The sequence below is a fragment of the Siphateles boraxobius genome, unplaced genomic scaffold (genome assembly GCF_051911475.1).
Source record: "Siphateles boraxobius isolate OS27281-9 unplaced genomic scaffold, OSU_SipBor_1 41, whole genome shotgun sequence".
Lineage (NCBI taxonomy): Eukaryota > Metazoa > Chordata > Actinopteri > Cypriniformes > Leuciscidae > Siphateles > Siphateles boraxobius.
Genome location: NW_027509042.1, coordinates 23,214,803 through 23,235,148, shown reverse-complemented (window position 1 = coordinate 23,235,148; position 20,346 = coordinate 23,214,803). Strand labels below are relative to the sequence as shown.

At 39.4% G+C, this 20,346-nt stretch overlaps 1 protein-coding gene across 2 annotated transcripts in view; it reads right to left on the bottom strand.

Annotated features, from left to right (window-relative positions):
- Nucleotides 1-1,186: 1,186 nt before the first annotated feature.
- usp43a (ubiquitin specific peptidase 43a) overlaps nucleotides 1,187-20,346 on the bottom strand; it is a 117,091-nt gene continuing 97,931 nt past the window's right edge. The window contains exons 10-15 of one of the 2 annotated variants that reach the window (XM_077198994.1): nucleotides 12,643-12,720; nucleotides 12,363-12,492; nucleotides 7,624-7,951; nucleotides 6,201-6,359; nucleotides 4,662-4,823; nucleotides 1,187-4,502 (exon numbers count right to left, since the gene is read on the bottom strand). In XM_077198994.1, coding sequence (XP_077055109.1) covers nucleotides 3,457-4,502; nucleotides 4,662-4,823; nucleotides 6,201-6,359; nucleotides 7,624-7,951; nucleotides 12,363-12,492; nucleotides 12,643-12,720 — 1,903 coding nt within the window. In that variant the 3' untranslated portion in view covers nucleotides 1,187-3,456. The remainder of the gene's footprint in view (nucleotides 4,503-4,661; nucleotides 4,824-6,200; nucleotides 6,360-7,623; nucleotides 7,952-12,362; nucleotides 12,493-12,642; nucleotides 12,721-20,346) is intronic. The other variant, XM_077198995.1, reaches the window with a different exon arrangement.

The window sequence follows — 20,346 nt, the reverse complement described above, 5'->3', positions numbered from 1 at the left end:
TTGTTGTATATATCGGTACCAGTTTGGTAATGAAATGCCTGGTAGGTGTCGCTAAAAGGTTAATGCTCTTTCACGTTTTAAAATAACATACCACTTACACTAGACCTAACAGTGTTAACAAAAGCAAACGTGAGAAAAACGCATTTGCAATGCCCTTTTAGCTTGCTTCTACAAATCTTTGAGCGTTTGTCGAGTGTCATGACTTTACATTTCACAGTTTAGTGCTCAGTATCGCATGCAGTGCTGTACCAGGTGAGATACCCAGCAAGTTTACTACGTGAGAAAAGCCTTACAGCTGGTTATGTGATGCATTGCAAACAGCTAAATATATTATTGTACAAATCACGCACTATGGTAAAAGGATTTTGGGGTCGTAACAAAGTATTGTGCAAGTAACTATTCAAAATAAGTCTTTATTAATTGATAATCTGCCCCTTTAATCATAATTTGTGTGAAAAGGAATAAAGGTTGGTGTTTTATGGCCACTAGAAAATACAGTGAATTTAATTATTGGCAGGTTTTTGGAGTTTTGCACAAAATGGTGGTAGAGGCACATTTTTCCAACAAGCCTATGTTGGAAGGAATTTAGATAGATTGCAAAGAGATAAACAAACAGTATTTTACATTTGAGGAGCTAGGGTATACCATATCACATGCAATATTCAGAAGGACACTTACAGTTTGTTTCATGTCTTGTTAAAAACACAAATGTGTGAATTTGATTCAGATGAATGATTGAGTTTTAATTCACTCACAATTACACAAAGAGAAAATAATCAATTTAAATCTCTTTGATAATGAGTAATGTATTCTAAAATATTATATTTGGCAAGAGGATGAACTTTGCTGTGTATATATACTGTGTATATGGTGTTTAATGAGCTGCATTCAGACGATTTAAATTGTGCTAGATAGCGATACACAAGTATGATTGTTAGTTCTGCCTTATTCACCAGGTTTATGGAGATACAAACCCAATTAGTCCAAATAGGAAGGAGAAAATATGACATATTCTGACTGTTGCTTTAGCAATTAGAGCCAAACACAATCTGTGTCAAGGATGTCTATTCTCTAAGGTCACTTTACTGTTTAAACTGAGGCTTTTCTTTATTCCACAGTCATTGCTATTGCTAGAGCTCCAAATTATTTGAACACATTAATGATAAAGGAATATTTCCTCCCAAAATTAATAAATCAAACATTTTTATTTTAAAAACAAGTTTGCTTCACTGAAAGAGATGTTCAGCAGAATGTTCACACTGCTCATTTCCATACAATGAAAGTCAATAAAATAAAACAAAAATTCTAAGAGCACACTAAAAGTATATTACATGTTGAATAAATTTAAAATTCCAAGAGACAACCATTACTCACTAATAATCTTCTCCACAGAAAATGTCAAATCTCATTCAGATCTGTGCATATTCATATATGTATAAGGTTTGAATATGTGTTTTATGTTTTGTATCATATTGATACAGCAGGCTTTTATGGTCCATATAGTATGATATAGTGAGACTATAGAACTCACTCTTGAAGAGAAAAAAACTGAGCAAAAGTATGCAATTTAGTGCAGATAGTTATTCATATGGCCAAAAAGTAAGAAATTCTTGTTATGTAAATCAATTAGATTTTTCTTTATAGAAGTATAACAGACTACATATAAATATCAGTTGTCACTGTATTTCTAATAATACGTCTTAGTAAGATGATATTTAATGCTTAGTCTTGTGATCAGAGTTCTGTTGTTGAGGGTCAAAAATATAAATGAATGCAATACAATGATGATTGAGAGATGTACTAATAAACATTCCTCAAAGGCCTGTTGTATCATTTTTGACATACATTCAATTTATTTGAATATTAATAATTAAAACTTTTTTTTATAATTTTGGATAATATCATATGGATAATCAAGTGAATTTAAGTTGCTCCAGTCCAGTAAATCTTACATTTACCTCATAAAATTAATTAAAGATTACACCGTAAAAAGACATGTACACAAACTGGTGGGCATTTTTACAACTATAGGTACTAAAACTTGCTAAAATAAAGTATGAACTATCAATCAGAGGGCATAAGGCATGTACTGTAGAAGGTTTTTCAGTTTTGATTTAGTTGATGAAGTTGCCTTAGAAATCCATTTAGCAAATATAATGCAGTAAGATTTATAGGGTTAGTGTTTTTTTGTGTGTGGTCATTTTGGAGCTTGACAGTTGCTGGTCACCATTCACCTTTTATGAATGAAAAATAGCACCATGAACATCCTGCCTAACACCTCCTTTTGTGGTCTATTGATGGGTGAAAAAGTAAAATGAGTTTGGAACAATATTGGGGTTCATTTCTGGGTGTACTATCCTTTAAGTTACATAGGTTATTGTTACTGCCTTCAAACTAAGTCCAGGTGGACAGTATATGTATTAATCCACTGGTAATGTGTTTATTGGTAGTGTGCTTTTCAGAAGTGACACTGTATTACTAAGGTTTTCTGTCTAATACAACGTGTCGTCAACATGCCATCTTTATACATATGTGACCGAGCATCATCTAAAGCACATATTTTAGGTTTCAGTGTGATTTTATACTTAAAATTGTATAATATGAATTTGCAAATGTTTTAATGCTGCATTGACAAAAAACAAAAAAACAAAAAAAAAAAAAAACACTTTAAACACTGCACTGGAAAATAACTTTCTTAATCAGTATGTTGGTCTTGTTTTAGAGTTAAAATATCTAATTCTTTGAAACAACACAATTTGCCCACACAAAAAGGTGGTAAGAAATGTAAACTTATTTCAGCAAATGTTGTTTACTTTTAGTGATGGTTACTGTGTTCTGAAGTCATATGACCGTTTATTGAAAAACAAGACAACCACACTCATTAAGAAAATATTTTTTTTGCAGTGTAAAAAAAAAAAAAAAGTAATACAAATTAATACATTTTATATTTTGGTCTGAAAGCACGACTAAATCAAATGGTGCAATAAATTCACTGAAAGTGCAAGAACTGACATCTTTGTTTAATGTCATGAAAACCCATGAGAGGTTAGCAGCAAGTCAGTAAAATCTGCAGAATCATAAGAGATGAAACTGAAAAGTTATATATAGCAATTCCCTTCATATATTACAGCTGATAAATCTATTTAGTGGCGCAAGAAAATCTAATCCGCTGCAAATTATTTTTCAATTCAAAAGCACGGTGTAGAGGCCAGTGTGTAATGTACTTCAAGTGGCAAAACACAATCTGAAAAATAGCTCTGGCTCAGAGGCACTTCATATAAGCAGAAACAAGAGAACAAAAATATCCACTAGTTCCAAATGTATGTGCAACTTCATAGTTTGTGTGCTGCCAGGTTTTATGGATCATTTCAAACCTACCTTTCATACCACAATTCTTACTTGGGCTTTTAGATATTTGCTACCCTGTTGTTATATTTGAGTGTAGTGAAGAAAGTCTTAGAAGCTTGATTCAGGCACTGCCTTCTTTCTGCCTAGCGAATTTGTGCTGTACCGTATGCGTTGCAGAGTATTCTGAGAGCCCCTGTCCCCGGGCGCGCTCTTCGGCTGGGCCACCGTTGTGCCGTTTCTGTGTAGAGATGCTGTTCTTCTTAAGCCTAGATCCGCCTTGCTTTGAATATTGGAAGAACTTTGTGACCATTTGATGTCTGACAACCCGCGACTTACCTTGCCGTTCGCAAGTTCACCACCGAGTCTGCTACGACCTTGGTTATTGCTATCGGCTTTAACTTCTGAAGTTCTAATATGTGTCCCGTTGGAGATCGAAACTCCAGATGGGCTCTTCACCCCCACATCACCCATTTTCATAGATTCACTGTATCGAGATCTCCGAAGTGAGTCCTTCTTCATGAAACCACCTTTGAGAAATGCGAAGACACTATCGTGACTTTTTGTCTCCAGTCCCTTTCTCTGTTTTCCCTCTGGTTGGTCTCGCTCCTCGCCTGGGTTATTCCTCTGCATGGTTTCACAGCCGCCTGGACCGTGGGAACTTGATTGGAGCCCTGCACAAGAGTTCTTTCTGGACTGCGATTGTTCCTGTTTTGATGTTCTGCTGCTCCGTCTAGTCAAAGTCAAAGTCCCATCTTCTCTTGGTATACTGCTGCTACTGGATTGTTGGCCTGTGTCTTTCTCTGAGCTACTTCTTGCTTGACCCTGCGGTATTTTAAGAGGTCCGAGGCTGCTGTGGCTTGAAGATTTGGCTGCAGGTTTTTTCGTATCGTTTTCTTTACTGACTTCTTTATCTGAAGGTCGAGTCATTAGGGCAACAATAGGGTCTTTGGTGCATCTTGGCCTCCTCCCAGACTCTAAATACTCCACTAGCTCTGCAGGAGCTGGGCCAGGAGCTGAGGCAGGTTTGTGGCGGTCTTTGTTTCCAAAGGACCATCGCAGTGGGAGCACTCTGGTCTTGGTGGGACTTTTCATGCTTACGCTACGCCCTTGGATTCCTCGCACAAATGGTCTGGTTTCGAACCCACCTAAAGACACTGACATTTACACAATACTCAGTACATGGTGGAAAACACTTGCCCACAACAAAACAATTGAAGAACTATGATGAAATCTCTGTCAAGCAACATCCTTTTATTATTTACAATGATGATCTTATTTACAATGATAAGAACAAACTTGCAGGGTACACTCACCTCCCTTCTCGATTGAGGGCTCATTTTGAAAGATGGGAGACTCTGGGGAGTCTGGGATGGTAGAAGGGATGGTTGTGGAAGACCGTGAAACCATACTTCCTCTTTTACTGTCACCATTTAAACGGATGAGCCAGTGGTCTGACATGGAGGAGCTGGTGGAACCTGCACAAGGAAACAATTAAGACTGTTTAGTGGCTGCTAGTCCATGTTTCACCTAGAACAAGACATTAAATATGCTGCCCCTTCATTTTTAATAACTAAAATAATGTCCTGTATAATTATTTCCATGATGACCAAGTAGCACATGCCCAGTGGTGGCAACTTTGCCGCCAGTCAAATAAACTGAAACCAACTAAAATAAATTCTCAAGTTATGAGAATTCCCTGAAAAGGGAATGAGACACTGCGTCTGTTTTAAAGATGCAGTGGGAACTCTCCTGTGCGATTATGTCTGAATCACATGTCCAACTAAGTCCAATATCATTGGCGCAACATCAGCCCAAGAAATGTGGCCGCGTACCATGGAAACTACGTATAAAGGGTACCCGCAACAACACAGTGTCAGCAATGATTGTGGCAATCAACATACTGAAAATTAGGGATGTGCCCGAAGCCTAATACCTTATTCGTTAAGGCACGGATAATGGCTTCAAAAATAAATAACAAATTCTACCAAATAACAGAAAAAATAATCGGCAGACTAAGTCACTTCTAATGTTTGCTGCATAACAGATGAGGGATAGCACAATGTTCACAAACCTCTTAAATCACTACGCAGTAATGAGTTTGTGAAGTGAATGAGTGTAAACTCTATGAATGAAAAGCGTGCAAATCAAATAGCCATGCTTCAGTCTCTTTCAGAAATCAGAGCTTAGCAAGAGAGTAATATCCACTAAAATACATCATACACATTTTCTACAATTCGATGTCTATTTAAATGATTTAAACTATTGTATGATTTAACAAATTAATGAAATTAGCGCAACACGAACGCAAATCAAATAGCTGTGTTGCCAAATCTGCGTATCTCAGAAGCCAGTTATCTGTCAAATCAACTAAGATACTGAATCATACACATTTTCTACTAGGTATATGTATATTTAAATGTTTTAAACCTTGTATGATATAATAGGCTACATGATATTTCTTTGTCTCACTCTCTCTTGGAGACTGCAAGCATTTAAGTATTTAGTTTTATTTGTTCAGATTTGTTTTATCTGAATACAGATTCGAATAATTTTGAGATTGTTACACATACAAATAGTGGCTCCGCTGCACACCCCCTACTGAAAATACTTTTGACTTGCACTGTACTACTTTAAGAAAAAGTGACTTGTACAACAGTCAGAAAAACTGGTCCTACATGTCCTCAAAATTCTGTCAGTGTCACAACACCAAATGTATTCTTACCATGACTGTGGAACCTTCACATTGCAATATTAATAGAAATGTGCTTCCTTCCTAGCATTGATCCAATGCAACAAACAAAATGTCAGTCAACCTCCATCTGAAACGTGGCCACAAAGGCTCATTTACTGACCTCTGACTGAGCTGTTGGCGGACCAGGGAGGGATGACATTTCTTCTCTGGTAGAACAGGATATATGCCCCTCGTGTGCACAGTTCCTCCTCCGGCACAATCTCTACGCTGCTGTCGTCATAACTGTACCAATGGCCGTCCACTGAGTTCCTACAATAGGCTGTTTTGCACAGACATATGCTGAGTGGTGTGTTAACATCTATTGATTTAGACTTCTGTTCATGTTTATTTAATTATGTAGGGTTGACGATTTAATTAGTGGCTCATGCATTAATGAGTTTCTAGGGAACATTTAACAAAACAAGAAGTGTAAAACAGATGTAAATGCATTTTGTATTTTGTTGTTGAACTGGTTAATATCCGAGTTGTCCATAAAAACATGGACATTAACCTTTCCCCCCTAAGATCATTTTTTAGGTTTAAATTTATTTGAATGAATAAATGAGGGAAAGTAAAGTAAAAAAGACAATTAATAAAGTAGGTGAAAAAATCATAAACCCGGGCAAGGACCTCCGAAACAATGTGAAAGGACCTCCTAACTGGCCAAATCCTCTTATAAGTCTGTCTGTCTGTCTGTCTGTCTGTCTATCCATCCATCCATCCATCCATCCATCCATCCATCCATCCATCCATCTATCTATCCATCTATCCATCTATCCATCTATCTGTCTGTCTGTCTGTCTGTCTGACTATTGTTTTAATTGCAAGTTTATATCAATTTTTATTCCCTGGCAGAAAAAAGCTTCCATATAATCATATTATAAAGGGGCTGTCAATATAATAAATCTAAAAATAAGATAAAACAGTATCTGATTTCATGATGTCTGACCATTCCTTATAAAGCAGAATGAGACCGTATTATCAATAAATCAGTAAATGTGTAAAAATTATTTTATTAAACATTTAAATAATATTTTAAGTTAACATGTTAGCAGTTTGAAATTTACCTTCATAAACCATATCAATATTTATTTTGTGAACATGACATATCTAGTATTACACAAATTATGTCTGTCCCTCAGTTGTGCCATTTTCATTATGATTTGTATTTAGGTAACATAAAATGTAATGTAATTATGCCTAATTTCTTTTTATTCCCAAAATGTTTAAAATTAATATTATACACAATTCATTCATAATTTGAGATTTGAGTTGTGGAAATGACAAACAAAAAAAAGTCAACATTCACCTAAAATGCAATATATATTTGAATTATAAGACATTGTTAGTTGACAAAACAAACAAACTAGTAAGAGTATCTCTTTTTAGTTGCATATTAATGAATGAAATCCACAAAGCCAAAATCACATAGAGCTAAAGAAACATAAAAAAACCTCCTGTGTAACAATTCTAAAAAAGAATTTTTTTTTATATAAAGAAACAACCAGCAGCTTCAATATTATCAGAGACCCCAGCACACTCACCTGTATAATGGCCTCCATGCATGCCTCCATGGTGGTTGCAGACTGCATACAGGTCGTAAAGGAATTCAGCATCCCCATGTTTCCAAGTTGAAGGCCATGGGGCCAGATTCTTCATGCTCTGACTGCGTTTCACCACATGGGGAGTCATATCCAGAGCACTCACAGGGAAGTGGATGAGCGAGGAGAGCTTGTTTCGCCGTTTGCCCACCTGCCGAAAACGCTTCAGGTGCAGAATGAGGATGTCAGGCAGGGTCCATAAGCTCATCTTCACCATCCCCTGCTGCATCTGCTTGCAGTGAGGGCACTTCCATGCATCATCTGGTGCCAGCTGCAAGACAAAGACAAACGTTTGCAATACACAGTCTAATACTCATTAATATTCATCACAGGTATATAAATGATATTTTCTTTATGGAGATTTGTTAAAATTCATGTAGAATGGAGCGCTTCTCCATGATCAACTAAACCATGCCATGACATTATCATTTTGACTCTGAGTGTGGTGCAGTGAAACATTTATGTCTCAAAAATACACTGTTGTGACAGACTGGATTGAAGTGAACACGCAGAGAGGAAAATACAACAACATCTGAATATTTACAGAAGCTCTGTAGACCACCAGTAACAAGTTATTAATAACTTTATTATTTAGCCTATAACTGTCACGGTTAACACTCACCATAACACTCACCACATCAGGCAATCATACAGAGACTTTGTCATTTCTTCTCTTGGACTCACCCCTGGCACCCTTAGTCCTTGGTCACCCCTGGCTCACTTTACATAACCCCAGAGTGGACTGGCCCCAACACTCCATCTCCGAATGTAGCACTCAGTGTTATAAGTCTTGTCTTACGTCTGCTTGTCCGTCTGTACCTGTTTCTGTGTTTCAGGAGGAGGCCGTGGATTTATCTAACGTGCCCGTTGAGCACCTGGACCTGAAGGAAGTGTTCAGTGAGTCCCGTGCTGCTTCTCTTCCTCCGCACCATCCCTACGACTGTGCTATAGATTTACTGCCAGGTAAGTCTCCGCCCAAAGGCAAGTTATATTCGCTTTCTGTTCCAGAAAGGGAGGCTATGGATAAATATATTTCTGATTATCTAGCAACTAGGTCCGTCCGGCCTTCCTCTTCACCTGCGGGGGCGGAGTTCTTTTTTGTGGGTAAGAAGGATGGTTCTCTGCGACCTTGCATTGATTACCGGGGGTTGAACAACATCACGGTGAAGAATACTTATCCTTTGCCATTGATGTCTTCAGCTTTCGAGAGGTTGCAGGGAGCATCAGTCTTCACAAAGCTGGATTTACGTAATGCCAATCATTTGGTTCTCATTAGGGAGGGGGATCAATGGAAAAACGCTTTTAACACCCCCAGGGGGCACATTGAATATTTGGTCATGCCGTTTGGGCTGTCAAACTCCCCAACGGTCTTCCAGACACTCGTCAACGACGTGCTGCAAGATATGGTAGATCCGTTCATATTTGTCTACCTGGACGACATATTGATTTTTTCATCTTCTCTCCAGGAACACGTGCAGCACGTCCGACGAGTACTTCATAGGTTGCTAGAGAATGGTCTTTTTGTCAAGGCGGAGAAATGCAATTTTACATGCAGTCTGTTTCTTTTCAAGGTTAAATTGTCTCGGGTGAGGGAGCACGTGTGGATCCTGATAAGGTTAAGGCTGTATTAGATTGGCCAAGTCCAGATTCCCGTAAGGCCCTACAGAGGTTTCTTGGTTTCGCCAATTTCTATAGGCGTTTCATTCGCAATTTCAGCCAACTAGCTTTTCCCATCGTCTATCTCCTGCCGAACGTAACTATGACATTGGTAACAGAGAGTTGTTGGCGGTCAAGTTGGCGTTAGAGGAATGGCATCATTGGTTAGAAGGGTCGGGGGGTAAATTTTGTCGTTTGGACTGATCACAAGAACTTAGAATATATCAGAACTGCCAAAAGACTCAACTCCAGGCAGGCTCGGTGGGCTCTTTTTTTCGGTCGTTTTGATTTTTCTCTCTCGTACCGCCCGGGTTCCAAGAACTTCAAACTCGACTCTTTATCACGCATTTTTGACCATTCCGAATGCCCGTCTACTCCCGAGTGCATTTTACCACCGCACATGGACCAGGTGCCACCGCACATGGACCAGAGCCCGAGAGACTTTGCTCAAGGTGAGATCGCGCACCAAGGCAAATCGCCACCGGTCGAAGCCTCCCGCATACGTCGTTGGTCAAAAAGTGTGGCTTTCTACTAGGAACATTCCACTCCGCTCCATTTCTAATAAGTTAGCTCCAAAATTTATCGGCCCGTTCACTGTCACCAAGATTATTAGCCCAGTGACAGTCCGACTCAAACTTCCTCCTGCGTACAGGAGAATTCATCCTGCCTTTCATGCATCTAAATTAAAGCTTGTGTTTCATTTTCACATTAATCCGCCTGCCCCGGTTCCTCCCCTGCCGCGACTCGTAGATAGTGAACCCACATATTCGGTTAATCGCATTCTGGACTCGGGGCGGAGGGGATACGGATTCCAGTATCTGGTGGACTGGGAGGGTTACGGTCCGGAGGAGAGAAGTTGGGTACCTGCTAGGGACATCCTGGATCACTCCCTTATCGAGGATTACAATCTACAGGTAAGGGCGTCTGGGAATGCCAGGAGGCGTTCCTAGGAGGGAGGGTACGTCACGGTTCTTGAATTCACTGTGTCCTTCTTGTCTCATGTCATTGTTATTGTGCGTGTGTGTGTGGGCGTGGTCACTGATCACTACCGCTGATCAGCAGCGCCAGCTGCATCTCATCTACTGGGCCAGCTGCATCTGATCAGCGGTGCCTATAAATGCTCACAGTTTTGTCTTGTCTTTGTCAGATCGTTGTGGTGTTCCCGGAGTTTGTACCTGTTCCTGTCTCGCTTTCCCTCGTGATCTCAGTTCCCGTTCTGGATTGTTCATCATGTCTTCGTATTTGTTTATCGTCTTCACTCTCTGGATCCGGACTCACCATTTCATCCATCAACCACCTTCAGCCTGGTTTCCATCGAGGTCACTTGTCCGCCCCTGTGTGTTGTATTTTGTGTGGACCTGACCCTCTCTGTTTATTTATATAATAAACGTGGATAAAACCTGATTTTGCCTTCTCTCCCTTATTCGTTCATGACAATAATAGAAAAAATTCCAGCTGGACAACCATTTCTCACTGGTATTGCAAAACATATAACTGAAGTCCTAAGTGTTGCTTCAGTAATGACATGACAGATCGATAATTATTTGTGGAACCAATCATGATGAGGCAACTCTCAGGGGTTCTTGGGTACGATTTATCAAGTGTTGCTTGCCCAGAAGAGGGCGTATATAGAGAAGAATTAATTCAGTGACCTTCCAAAGAGTATGTATGTGGGATGTGAGAGACAAAGACCGTAGGAGGGAAACCAGCTCCATTTACTCCCCAAGTGAGTTTTGTCTTGAATAATCTTGTAACCTGGAATAGCAGTCTGTCCTGCTAATCAAAATGTCTAACGCCTTGAATTTCAAGTATAAATTCTGCAGAGAACATTTTCTACTGCATTAATCTCCGCTAGTATCAAAAAGTAACATTTTGTATTTAATATTTTGACCATATGAGTGCATATCTTTCTGCTAACCATTTAAAAAACCTGCATGTTATCCAACTGAATCAATTAATGGAAATAAATTCTTAGTCTGGACAATTATGACCGTTACATAAAATTAAATCAAAAGCTCCTACCATACTAGTAAGATAATTGATCCTAAAGATCCTAACAGCAATAATGCTCTACTAGAATATTAATTTATTTGGTTGCTCTTATGTTAGATTGTAGAGCTCTCTGTGCATGTAATCACAGTTTCATTTTTTACTTTTCATAGAGAGAAGAGTGAAACAGGCCACACTAGAGTGACTGCACAGGCAATAAACTCATAACTAGACAGGCGTAGAATAGAAAATGAAATACAGAATTGCACCATAAAAAGAGAGGAACTCATTTTCTGCCATTTTTCAGCCCTAGTTTAAAAGTCATTCTGTCATTATTAAGTCATTCAAACCTAAAATTCTGTCATTTATGTGGAACCCAAAGTTGTTTTTGAAATATTGTTACACAAATTGAATTGAATAAAAAAGGTATTTGCATTGTTACAAACAATTTCTATTTCAAATAAGTTCTGTTCTTTTGAACTTTCGGTTAATCAAAGAATAAGAATCCTAAAACAAAAATGATCACGGTTTCCAAAATACATGAAGGATCACAACTGTTGTCAACATTGATAATAATAATAATAATAATAATAATAATGTTAGAATTGTTACTTGTGCATCAAATCATCAAATTAGAATGATTTCTGAAGGATCGTGTGACACTGAAGACTGGAATAATGATGCTTAAATTCATTCAGCTTTGCCATCAAAAGACTAAATTACATTTTAAAATATACTTGTACAGTAAAATATATTACACACAGTATATTAAATAAACACACACACACACACACACACACATATATATATATATATATATATATATATATATACATACATATATACACACACACACACACACACACACACACACACACACACACACACACACACACACACACACACACACACACACACACACGCATACATACACTGTATCTGTACTGTATCTCCCTGATCTACACATAAATGACACAGGTAAGAAAAGAGTAGAAAAGAGATAAATAAACTGAGAGTGTGATTGGAGGGACGAGTACCTGTTCCTCTTTGGTGTAAAGCTGAAAACACTCATCCAGCGTGCAGCTGTGCTGCTGTACATGATTCTGCTGCTGGATTCTCACACTCTCTGCATCCTCAATAACTTCCTCTTGAATATTACCAAAGAGACTGAAACAGATATGAAACACACAAGAATTCTGACTTTCAAAGGATAGGGCTATTACTGAGAAGACTCTTAATTCCGGGAAAATTACACAATGGTTTTAAATGACATGAACGTGTTAAATAAGAATAAATATGCAGCAGCATGTATCTCACCATTCTTTGATTCTGTTCTCCCATTCAATCACAAGCTTCACATGCAGAGGACCACCAGGGCCGCAGAACTTCAGGGCTCTGTGACAAAAGACATGATTCGAATTGTGAGTTCGGTATTCAGCCACTAGGTGGCAGAGTATGATCAGTGTTCAGTGAAGTTCATTAGACAGTAAGACAGTCAGAGTCAATTTATAACTTAAAACTGTTTAGGATCATAAAGTTATTTTGGTAACACTTTACAATAAGGTTCATTAGATAATGTATCAACTAACATGAACTAACAATGAGCAATACATTTGCTACAGTATTTATTAATCTTTGTTAATGTTAGTTAATTAAAATTCAGCTGTTAATTTGTTTTGTTCATGTTAGTTCACGGTGCATTAACTAATGTTAACAAAGACAACCTTTGATTTTAATAATGTTTTAGTAAATGTTCAAATTAATAGTATCTAGTAGTAGATTAATTAATGCAGTAGAAGTGCTGTTCATTCTTTGTTTGTTAACTAAGGTAGTTAACTAATGTTAACTAATTCAGAATCAGAATCAGAATCAGAATCAGAAAGAGCTTTATTGCCAAGTGTGCTTGCACACGCAAGAAATTTGTTTTGGTGCTGAGGCTTCCAGTGGACTATACAAATACAACAAGAAACATGAAACATAATACTACAAATTATAAGAATAAAGAATAAAAAGTATCAAAGTTAGGTTTAGTCAGAATAGACATTTCCAGATTTACAGATTATGAACATATTTACAGTGTTTTGAATATTATAATAAATAAATCTAAATATGAGTATAAGTATCACCTGAGTTGTAGGATATTACACTAAACAGTGGGAGTATTGCACTAAAAGGCATATGCCTTGGGAGGTGTGTTAACTGTTCAGAAGGGAAATGGCCTGTGGGAAGAAACTGTTCCTGTGCCGAGATGTTCTTGTGGCCAGTGATCTAAGTCTCCGTCTTGACGGTAACCGTTCAAACAGGTGGTGACCAGGGTGAGTGGAGTCTGTGATGATTTTACCTGCTCTCTTCCTCACTCTGGAAGAGTACAGGTCCTGGAGGGATGGCAGGGGGGCACCAATAATCCTCTCAGCAGTCCGGACTGTCCGTTGTAGTCTCTTGATGTCTGATTTGGTAGCTGAACCAAACCAGACAGTGATGGATGTGCATAAGACAGACTCGATGACGGCTGAGTAGAACTGAATCAGCAGCTCCTGTGGCAAGTTGAACTTCCTCAGCTGGCGAAGGAAGTACAGTCTCTGCTGGGCCTTTTTTTACAATGGAGTCAATGTGATTGTCCCACTTCAGGTCCTGAGAGATGATAGTGCCCAGGAACCTGAATGACTCCACTGCTTCCACAGTGCTGTTCATGATGGTGAGTGGGGGAGTGCTGAGCTGTTCCTCCTGAAGTCCACGATCATCTCCACTGTTTTAAGTGTGTTCAGCTCAAGGTTGTTGTAACTGCACCAGACAGCCAGCTGTTCAACCTCCAGTCTGTAAGCAGACTCGTCACCGTTCCGGATGAGACCGATGACAGTGGTGTCGTCGGCAAATTTCAGGAGCTTGACAGTGGGGTCTTTAGAAGTGCAGTCATTAGTGTACAGGGAGAAGAGCAGTGGGGAGATAACGCACCCTTGAGGGGCGCCAGTGTTACCGGTATCTTTTTATACTTTTTTCAGCAAGGACTGCTGAAGATGATCAAAGGTGACAGTAAATACATTTATAAAAGATTTCCATTTTATATAAAGGCTGTTTTTTTTTACTTTCTATTCATCAAATTCAACAGTGTAAATAATAAATGTTTCTTGAACAGCAAATCAGCATGTTAAAATGATTTTGATTTAGAAGATTGGAGTAATGATGCTGAAAATTCAGCTTTGTCATCGCAGGAATAAATTACATTTGAAAATATAGTAAAAACAGTCATTTTAAATTGTAATAATATTTCACATAATGGTTTTACTGTATTTTGATTCGATAAATGCTGCCTTAGTGAGCATAAGAGACTTATAACAAATGAAACAAAACATCTTACTGACCCCAAACTTTTGACCTTAATGTATATTATAATATATACAATAACTTTTTAAGCTTTTTGCCTTTGATTGTACAGTAAATGAGGGAGGGTAAAGAAACTACCAAGACGGGAGGTATGACTGAATTATGATGACCACATTCAATTAGGTCATGACTAGACTCAACTATGATCATTATGTTGTGCCGCTGTGATACGGCTCTAATGTCATTTTGTTTTTTTCAAATAATAAGATATATGTTAACTCGTTTCAGTTTCAAAACATAGACAAAAGCATGAGGAAAATATAGAGGGATAGAGAAAAGGAAAATGTCCAGAAAATAAAGTAAGTCACAGAACAATGGCCAGCTTCATTTATCCTTTAAAATTGCAAGTCTAAAAAAAGCTTTATTATTATTAGTGGTGCTTGCCAAAGGCAAGGCATCACTAGTGTTCTTCTCCATACTTATTATTATTAGTGGTGCTTGCCAAAGGCAAGGCATCACTAGTGTTCTTCTCCATACTTATTATTAGTGGTGCTTGCCAAAGGCAAGGCATCACTAGTGTTCTTCTCCATACTTATTATTATTAGTGGTGCTTGCCAAAGGCAAGGCATCACTAGTGTTCTTCTCCATACTTATTATTCTTATTAGTGGTGCTTGCCATAGGCAAAGCAACACTAGTGTTATTGTGCATACTTATTAGTGGTGCTTGCCATAGGCAAAGCAACACTAGTGTTATTGTGCATACTTATTATTAGTGGTGCTTGCCATAGGCAAAGCAACACTAGTGTTATTGTGCATACTTATTAGTGGTGCTTGCCATAGGCAAAGCAACAATAGTGTTATTGTGCATACTTATTATTCTTATTCTTATTAGTGGTGCTTGCCATAGGCAAAGCAACACTAGTGTTATTGTGCATACTTATTATTAGTGGTGCCTGCCATAGGCAAAGCAACACTAGTGTTATTGTGCATACTTATTATTCTTATTAGTGGTGCTTGCTGAAAGCAAGGCAACACTATTGTTATTGTCCATACTTATTATTCTTTTTCTTATTATTATTCTTCTGGCCACTTTTTGACGCGCTACTCCTCCCGCAGTTTTTGTCACAGACCCATGAATGAGGTGTCAAAACGTGCGGCCTGTTCGGGAATGGTGTGCTATGACTTTTATAAGGGATCGGGGGTACGATGTTCGCCCCAGGGGCGAAAAACCGGCCGAAAAATCACATAGACTTAACATTGCGTCAAACTTTGACGAGTCGTAGCTCGGAACGAGGATGTCGCAGAAACGTGTAATTTACCACATTTGAAGAGGCTGACAGGCTCTGTAAGAACATACCTCACAATGGGGTAAAGGTTGCATGGGATGGGAGTTGGTTTATATCATTCACACTGACAATCAGCCTTTTCAGTTTCATGACTGGCAGCTGCCAAGCCACTCCCTAGCAACCAAACAGAGCACCCTAGCAACCATTTTGCAAGACCTATATCTCTGTATCAGAACATCATATGGAGATGGGGTTAACACAAGTTTGACTCTGAGCAGCAAACAGCCAATCATGAATCATGTCAACACTTCCTTGCCCCTCCCTAGCAACCATTGTTGAGCACCTTAGCAACCAAAATTCAAAGAAGGATATCTTCCATTCTAAATGTCACCGAGGCATGGGAGTTGGTTTATATCATTCACACTGACAATCAGTCTTTGGAGTTTCATGATTGGCAGCTGCCAAGCCACTCCCTATCAACCAAACAGAGTACCCTAGCAACCATTTTGCAAGACATATATCTCTGCATCAGAACATTGTATAGAGATGGGGGTTGGTTCTTTTGACTCGTGCTAGCAAACAGGACTTCCAACATGCTACACATGCTAGCTGTGAATAGCTACATGCTAATAGCAATTAGGTAAGTGCTAAATCATGCCAAGAAAATGCTAAGAACTCCAATAGTAACCATCTGTGACAACTACCAACATCAACTAGTAACATCATAGCAACCACCTAGAATACCATAGCAACTGCGCAGAACACCCTAGCAACCACCCAAAATACCCTAGCAACTGCCTAGCAACACCATAGCAACCACCCAGAATATCCTAGCAACCACCTAGCAACATCATAGCAACCACCCAGAACACCCTAGCAACCGCCTAGCAACCACCCAGATCACCCTAGCAACCTCATAGCAACCACCTAGCAACCTCATAGTAACCACCCAGAACACCCTAGCAACACCCTAGCAACCACCCAGAATACCCTAGCAACCGCTTAGCAACACCATAACAACCACTCAAAACACCCTAGCAACCGCCTAGCAACCACCCAGAACACCCTAGCAACGCCCTAGCAACCACCCAGAATACCCTAGCAACCACCCAAAACACCCTAGCAACCGCATAGCAACCACTCAGAACACCCTAGCAACCACCTAGCAACCACCTGAACAACATGAATAAGCCATATCTCAGCACCAGAACATAGTACAGACTAGTGTTGTCACGATACTAGAATTTCTAACTTCGATACGATACCTTGAAAAATATCGATATTCGATACCATTTTCGATACCACAGAGAAATAAACTGCCACAATATTAAGGGGGTCTTTTTTTTATTTAAAGCTAAATATTACAAGTCTAGAACATGACAATGAGGTATATTTTACATGAACAAAAATGTCCTGAGTTCTATCTGTTAATATTTTTTCATTGGACCAGAGCTAACATGATCCGTTGTGTTTTTATTACCTACTGTTATCAAAGATTAAAATATACTGTAACAAATGCATTGGTCATCGGTCATAAATGCTGGTTAATACATTAACTTAATTTGATGAACAGATTTAAACGCAAACGTGTGTGCATCACACGCGGAAACAATGCTCACTGGATCAGCATCTAGTCAAGTTACCTTTATTTATATATTGCTTTTAATAATACAGATTGTGTCGAAGCACTTAACTGTATCAAATTGGAGGATAGAGTGTCAGTAATGTATAATAATAAGGTTAAACATTCAATTTTCAGTTAAAGGCATTTCATTATTGAATTCAGAGATGCCATTGTCTAGCTCAGTTTAGTTTAATTAGTATATGTGTAATCAAATTGATGATAATCGCTAATGAAGGCAAATTGCAGAATTAAATAATAATTTTTGAATAAAGTTAAACAGACACAAGTTAATTTACATCTGACCACAGTTACAATATTTACTTGTCTACGATTCCTCAGTCAGATTATGTTAACTTTAAGAATTACAGTGAAAAACGAAACACAGACTCATATCAACAACAATACTAGGCCATCTTGGTTAATGTTTCAGAAAAGTTAAAATGAGAAGAGTTACAGTGTTAGGATGTTTTTAGCAGTGGTGCAGGTCTGTCCAAAAAACAAACACCCCTGATGCTGAGCATATGCTTGCTAAATGGTACCCCTGGAGCCAATTCCTTAAATGTTTTCATCTATAAAATAATTTTACAAAATGAGTGATGAGAGGGATATTGATAGTCAAACAATCTTTTGGGTGCCCGCAGCCCGCTCGCAGTGTGAAGCGCGTGTCCGCGCTATTCTCCGACATGCCCGCTCGCGGTGTGTAGCGCGTGTCCTGTCCACGCCATTCTCCGACTCCGACATGCCCGCTCGCGGTGTTCTTTATCAATCAACCAAAGCCGGTCGCGGGGACGCCGCACTCGCCATCTTTCCATTCACTTTTGCTATTTAACCAGAGCGAATGAGACGAGTGCGTCACGTGTGGTGTTTGTCAACGCGCCTTTGGAGAGAAGTGAAAGTGACTGCTCGGCTAGTATTGGTGTATCGATACTTCGGGAAATTAGTATTGGTACCGTTCAGATATTTCAGTATCGATATTTATCGAAATATCGATATTTTTGACAACACTAGTACAGACATGTTTGTTGGCTCGTATTCAATCATGTACCACACCCTAGCAACCGAGTGGCGAGTTTTGCCACTGCAAGCACCACTTCACATTTTCTTCTGGAAATGTACATTCTAGTTATACTTATTCTTATTATTCTGGACAAAGTTTGGTGCGTAACTCGTCCCGCAAATTTTGTCACAGACCCCTGAGTGAGGCGTCAAATCGTGCGGCTCATTGAGGAGAGGTGTGCTATGACTTTTCTAAGCGATCGGGTGTACGATGTTCGCACAGCGGACGAAAAAGCGGCCAAAAAATCCCATTGACTTAACATTGCGGAATGTTCAGAATTTCAAATCCCAACCGACTTTTTCACACACACCGACACAAAGGGCCTGACACCCCTGCATTTCTCTCCCTCTCTCTCTCCCTCAGAGGATTTATATTATCAAGCAGCCAATAAGTAATGGTCTAAAATCTTCATAGCCTCAATCTAGCAACCAATTACAGCACCCTAGCAACCGTAGGCCATAGGTACGAGGCCGCATACATGCTGACATCAAAGACCCCTGAGAAAGGCGTCAAATCGTGCGGCTTATTGAGGGGAGATGTGCTACATCTTTTCTAAGAGATCGGGGGTACGGTAATTGCCCCAGGGGCAAAAAAGCGCCCAAAAAAATCCCATAGACTTAACATTGCAACAAACTTTGACGAGTCATAGCTCAGAAATCTGATTTCACAGAAACGTGTGATTTGCCACATTTGAAGAGGCTGACAGGCTCTGTAAGAACATACCTCACAATGGGGTAAAAGTTGCACCCCTGGGGGTCAGGAGCTGCTCAAAGTTGCCCCATTGACTTACTATGGTGTAGGACGGCTCATGAAATGGGCCGTTCTACACATTGCATAGGGATTTTGTATTGAACATAGCTCTGGATCACAGTGTCATAGAGACAAGGGGACGGGCTCATTTTACTCAGATGACCAATCAGTCTCTCAGGATCATTGTGAAGCTATTAAGCCACGCCCCAGCAACCATTTAGAGCACCTTAGCAACAAGTTCCATAGATCTTCTATTGAAAGAGATCAAAAGGATATCTCCGGATAGAAGTGTCATAGAAACACAAGGGTGGACTCGTTTGACGCGGGGCAGTAAACAACCAATAATGAATCACCTCAACACTACGTAGCCCCTCCCTACCAACCATTGTCGAGCACCTTAGCAACCAAAATCCATAGAGGGATATCTTCCATTCTGAATGTCACAGAGGCATGGGAGTTGGTTTATATCATTCACACTGACAATCAGCCTTTGGACTTTCATGACTGGCAGCTGCCAACCCACTCCCTAGCAACCAAACAGAGTACCCTAGCAACCATTTGGCAAGACCTATATCTCTGCATCAGAACATCGACGGTTGTCTCTTTTGTCTCATGCTAGCAAACAGAACTTTCAATATGCTACACATGCTAGCTGTGAATAGCTACATGCTAATGGCAATTAGGTAAGTACTAAATCATGCCAAGAAAATGCTAAGAACTCCAATAGTAACCATCTGTGACAACTACCAACCACTTAGTGACACCATAGCAACCACCCAGAATACCCTAGCAACTACCTAGCAACAACCAGAATACCCTAGAAACCGCCTAGGAACAACATAGCAACCACCCAGAACACCCTAGCAACCACCTAGCAACACCATAGCAACCACCTAGAACACCCTAGCAACCACCTAGCAACCATCCAGAATACCCTAGCAACCTCCTAGCAACCACCCAGAATACCCTAGCAACCACCTAGC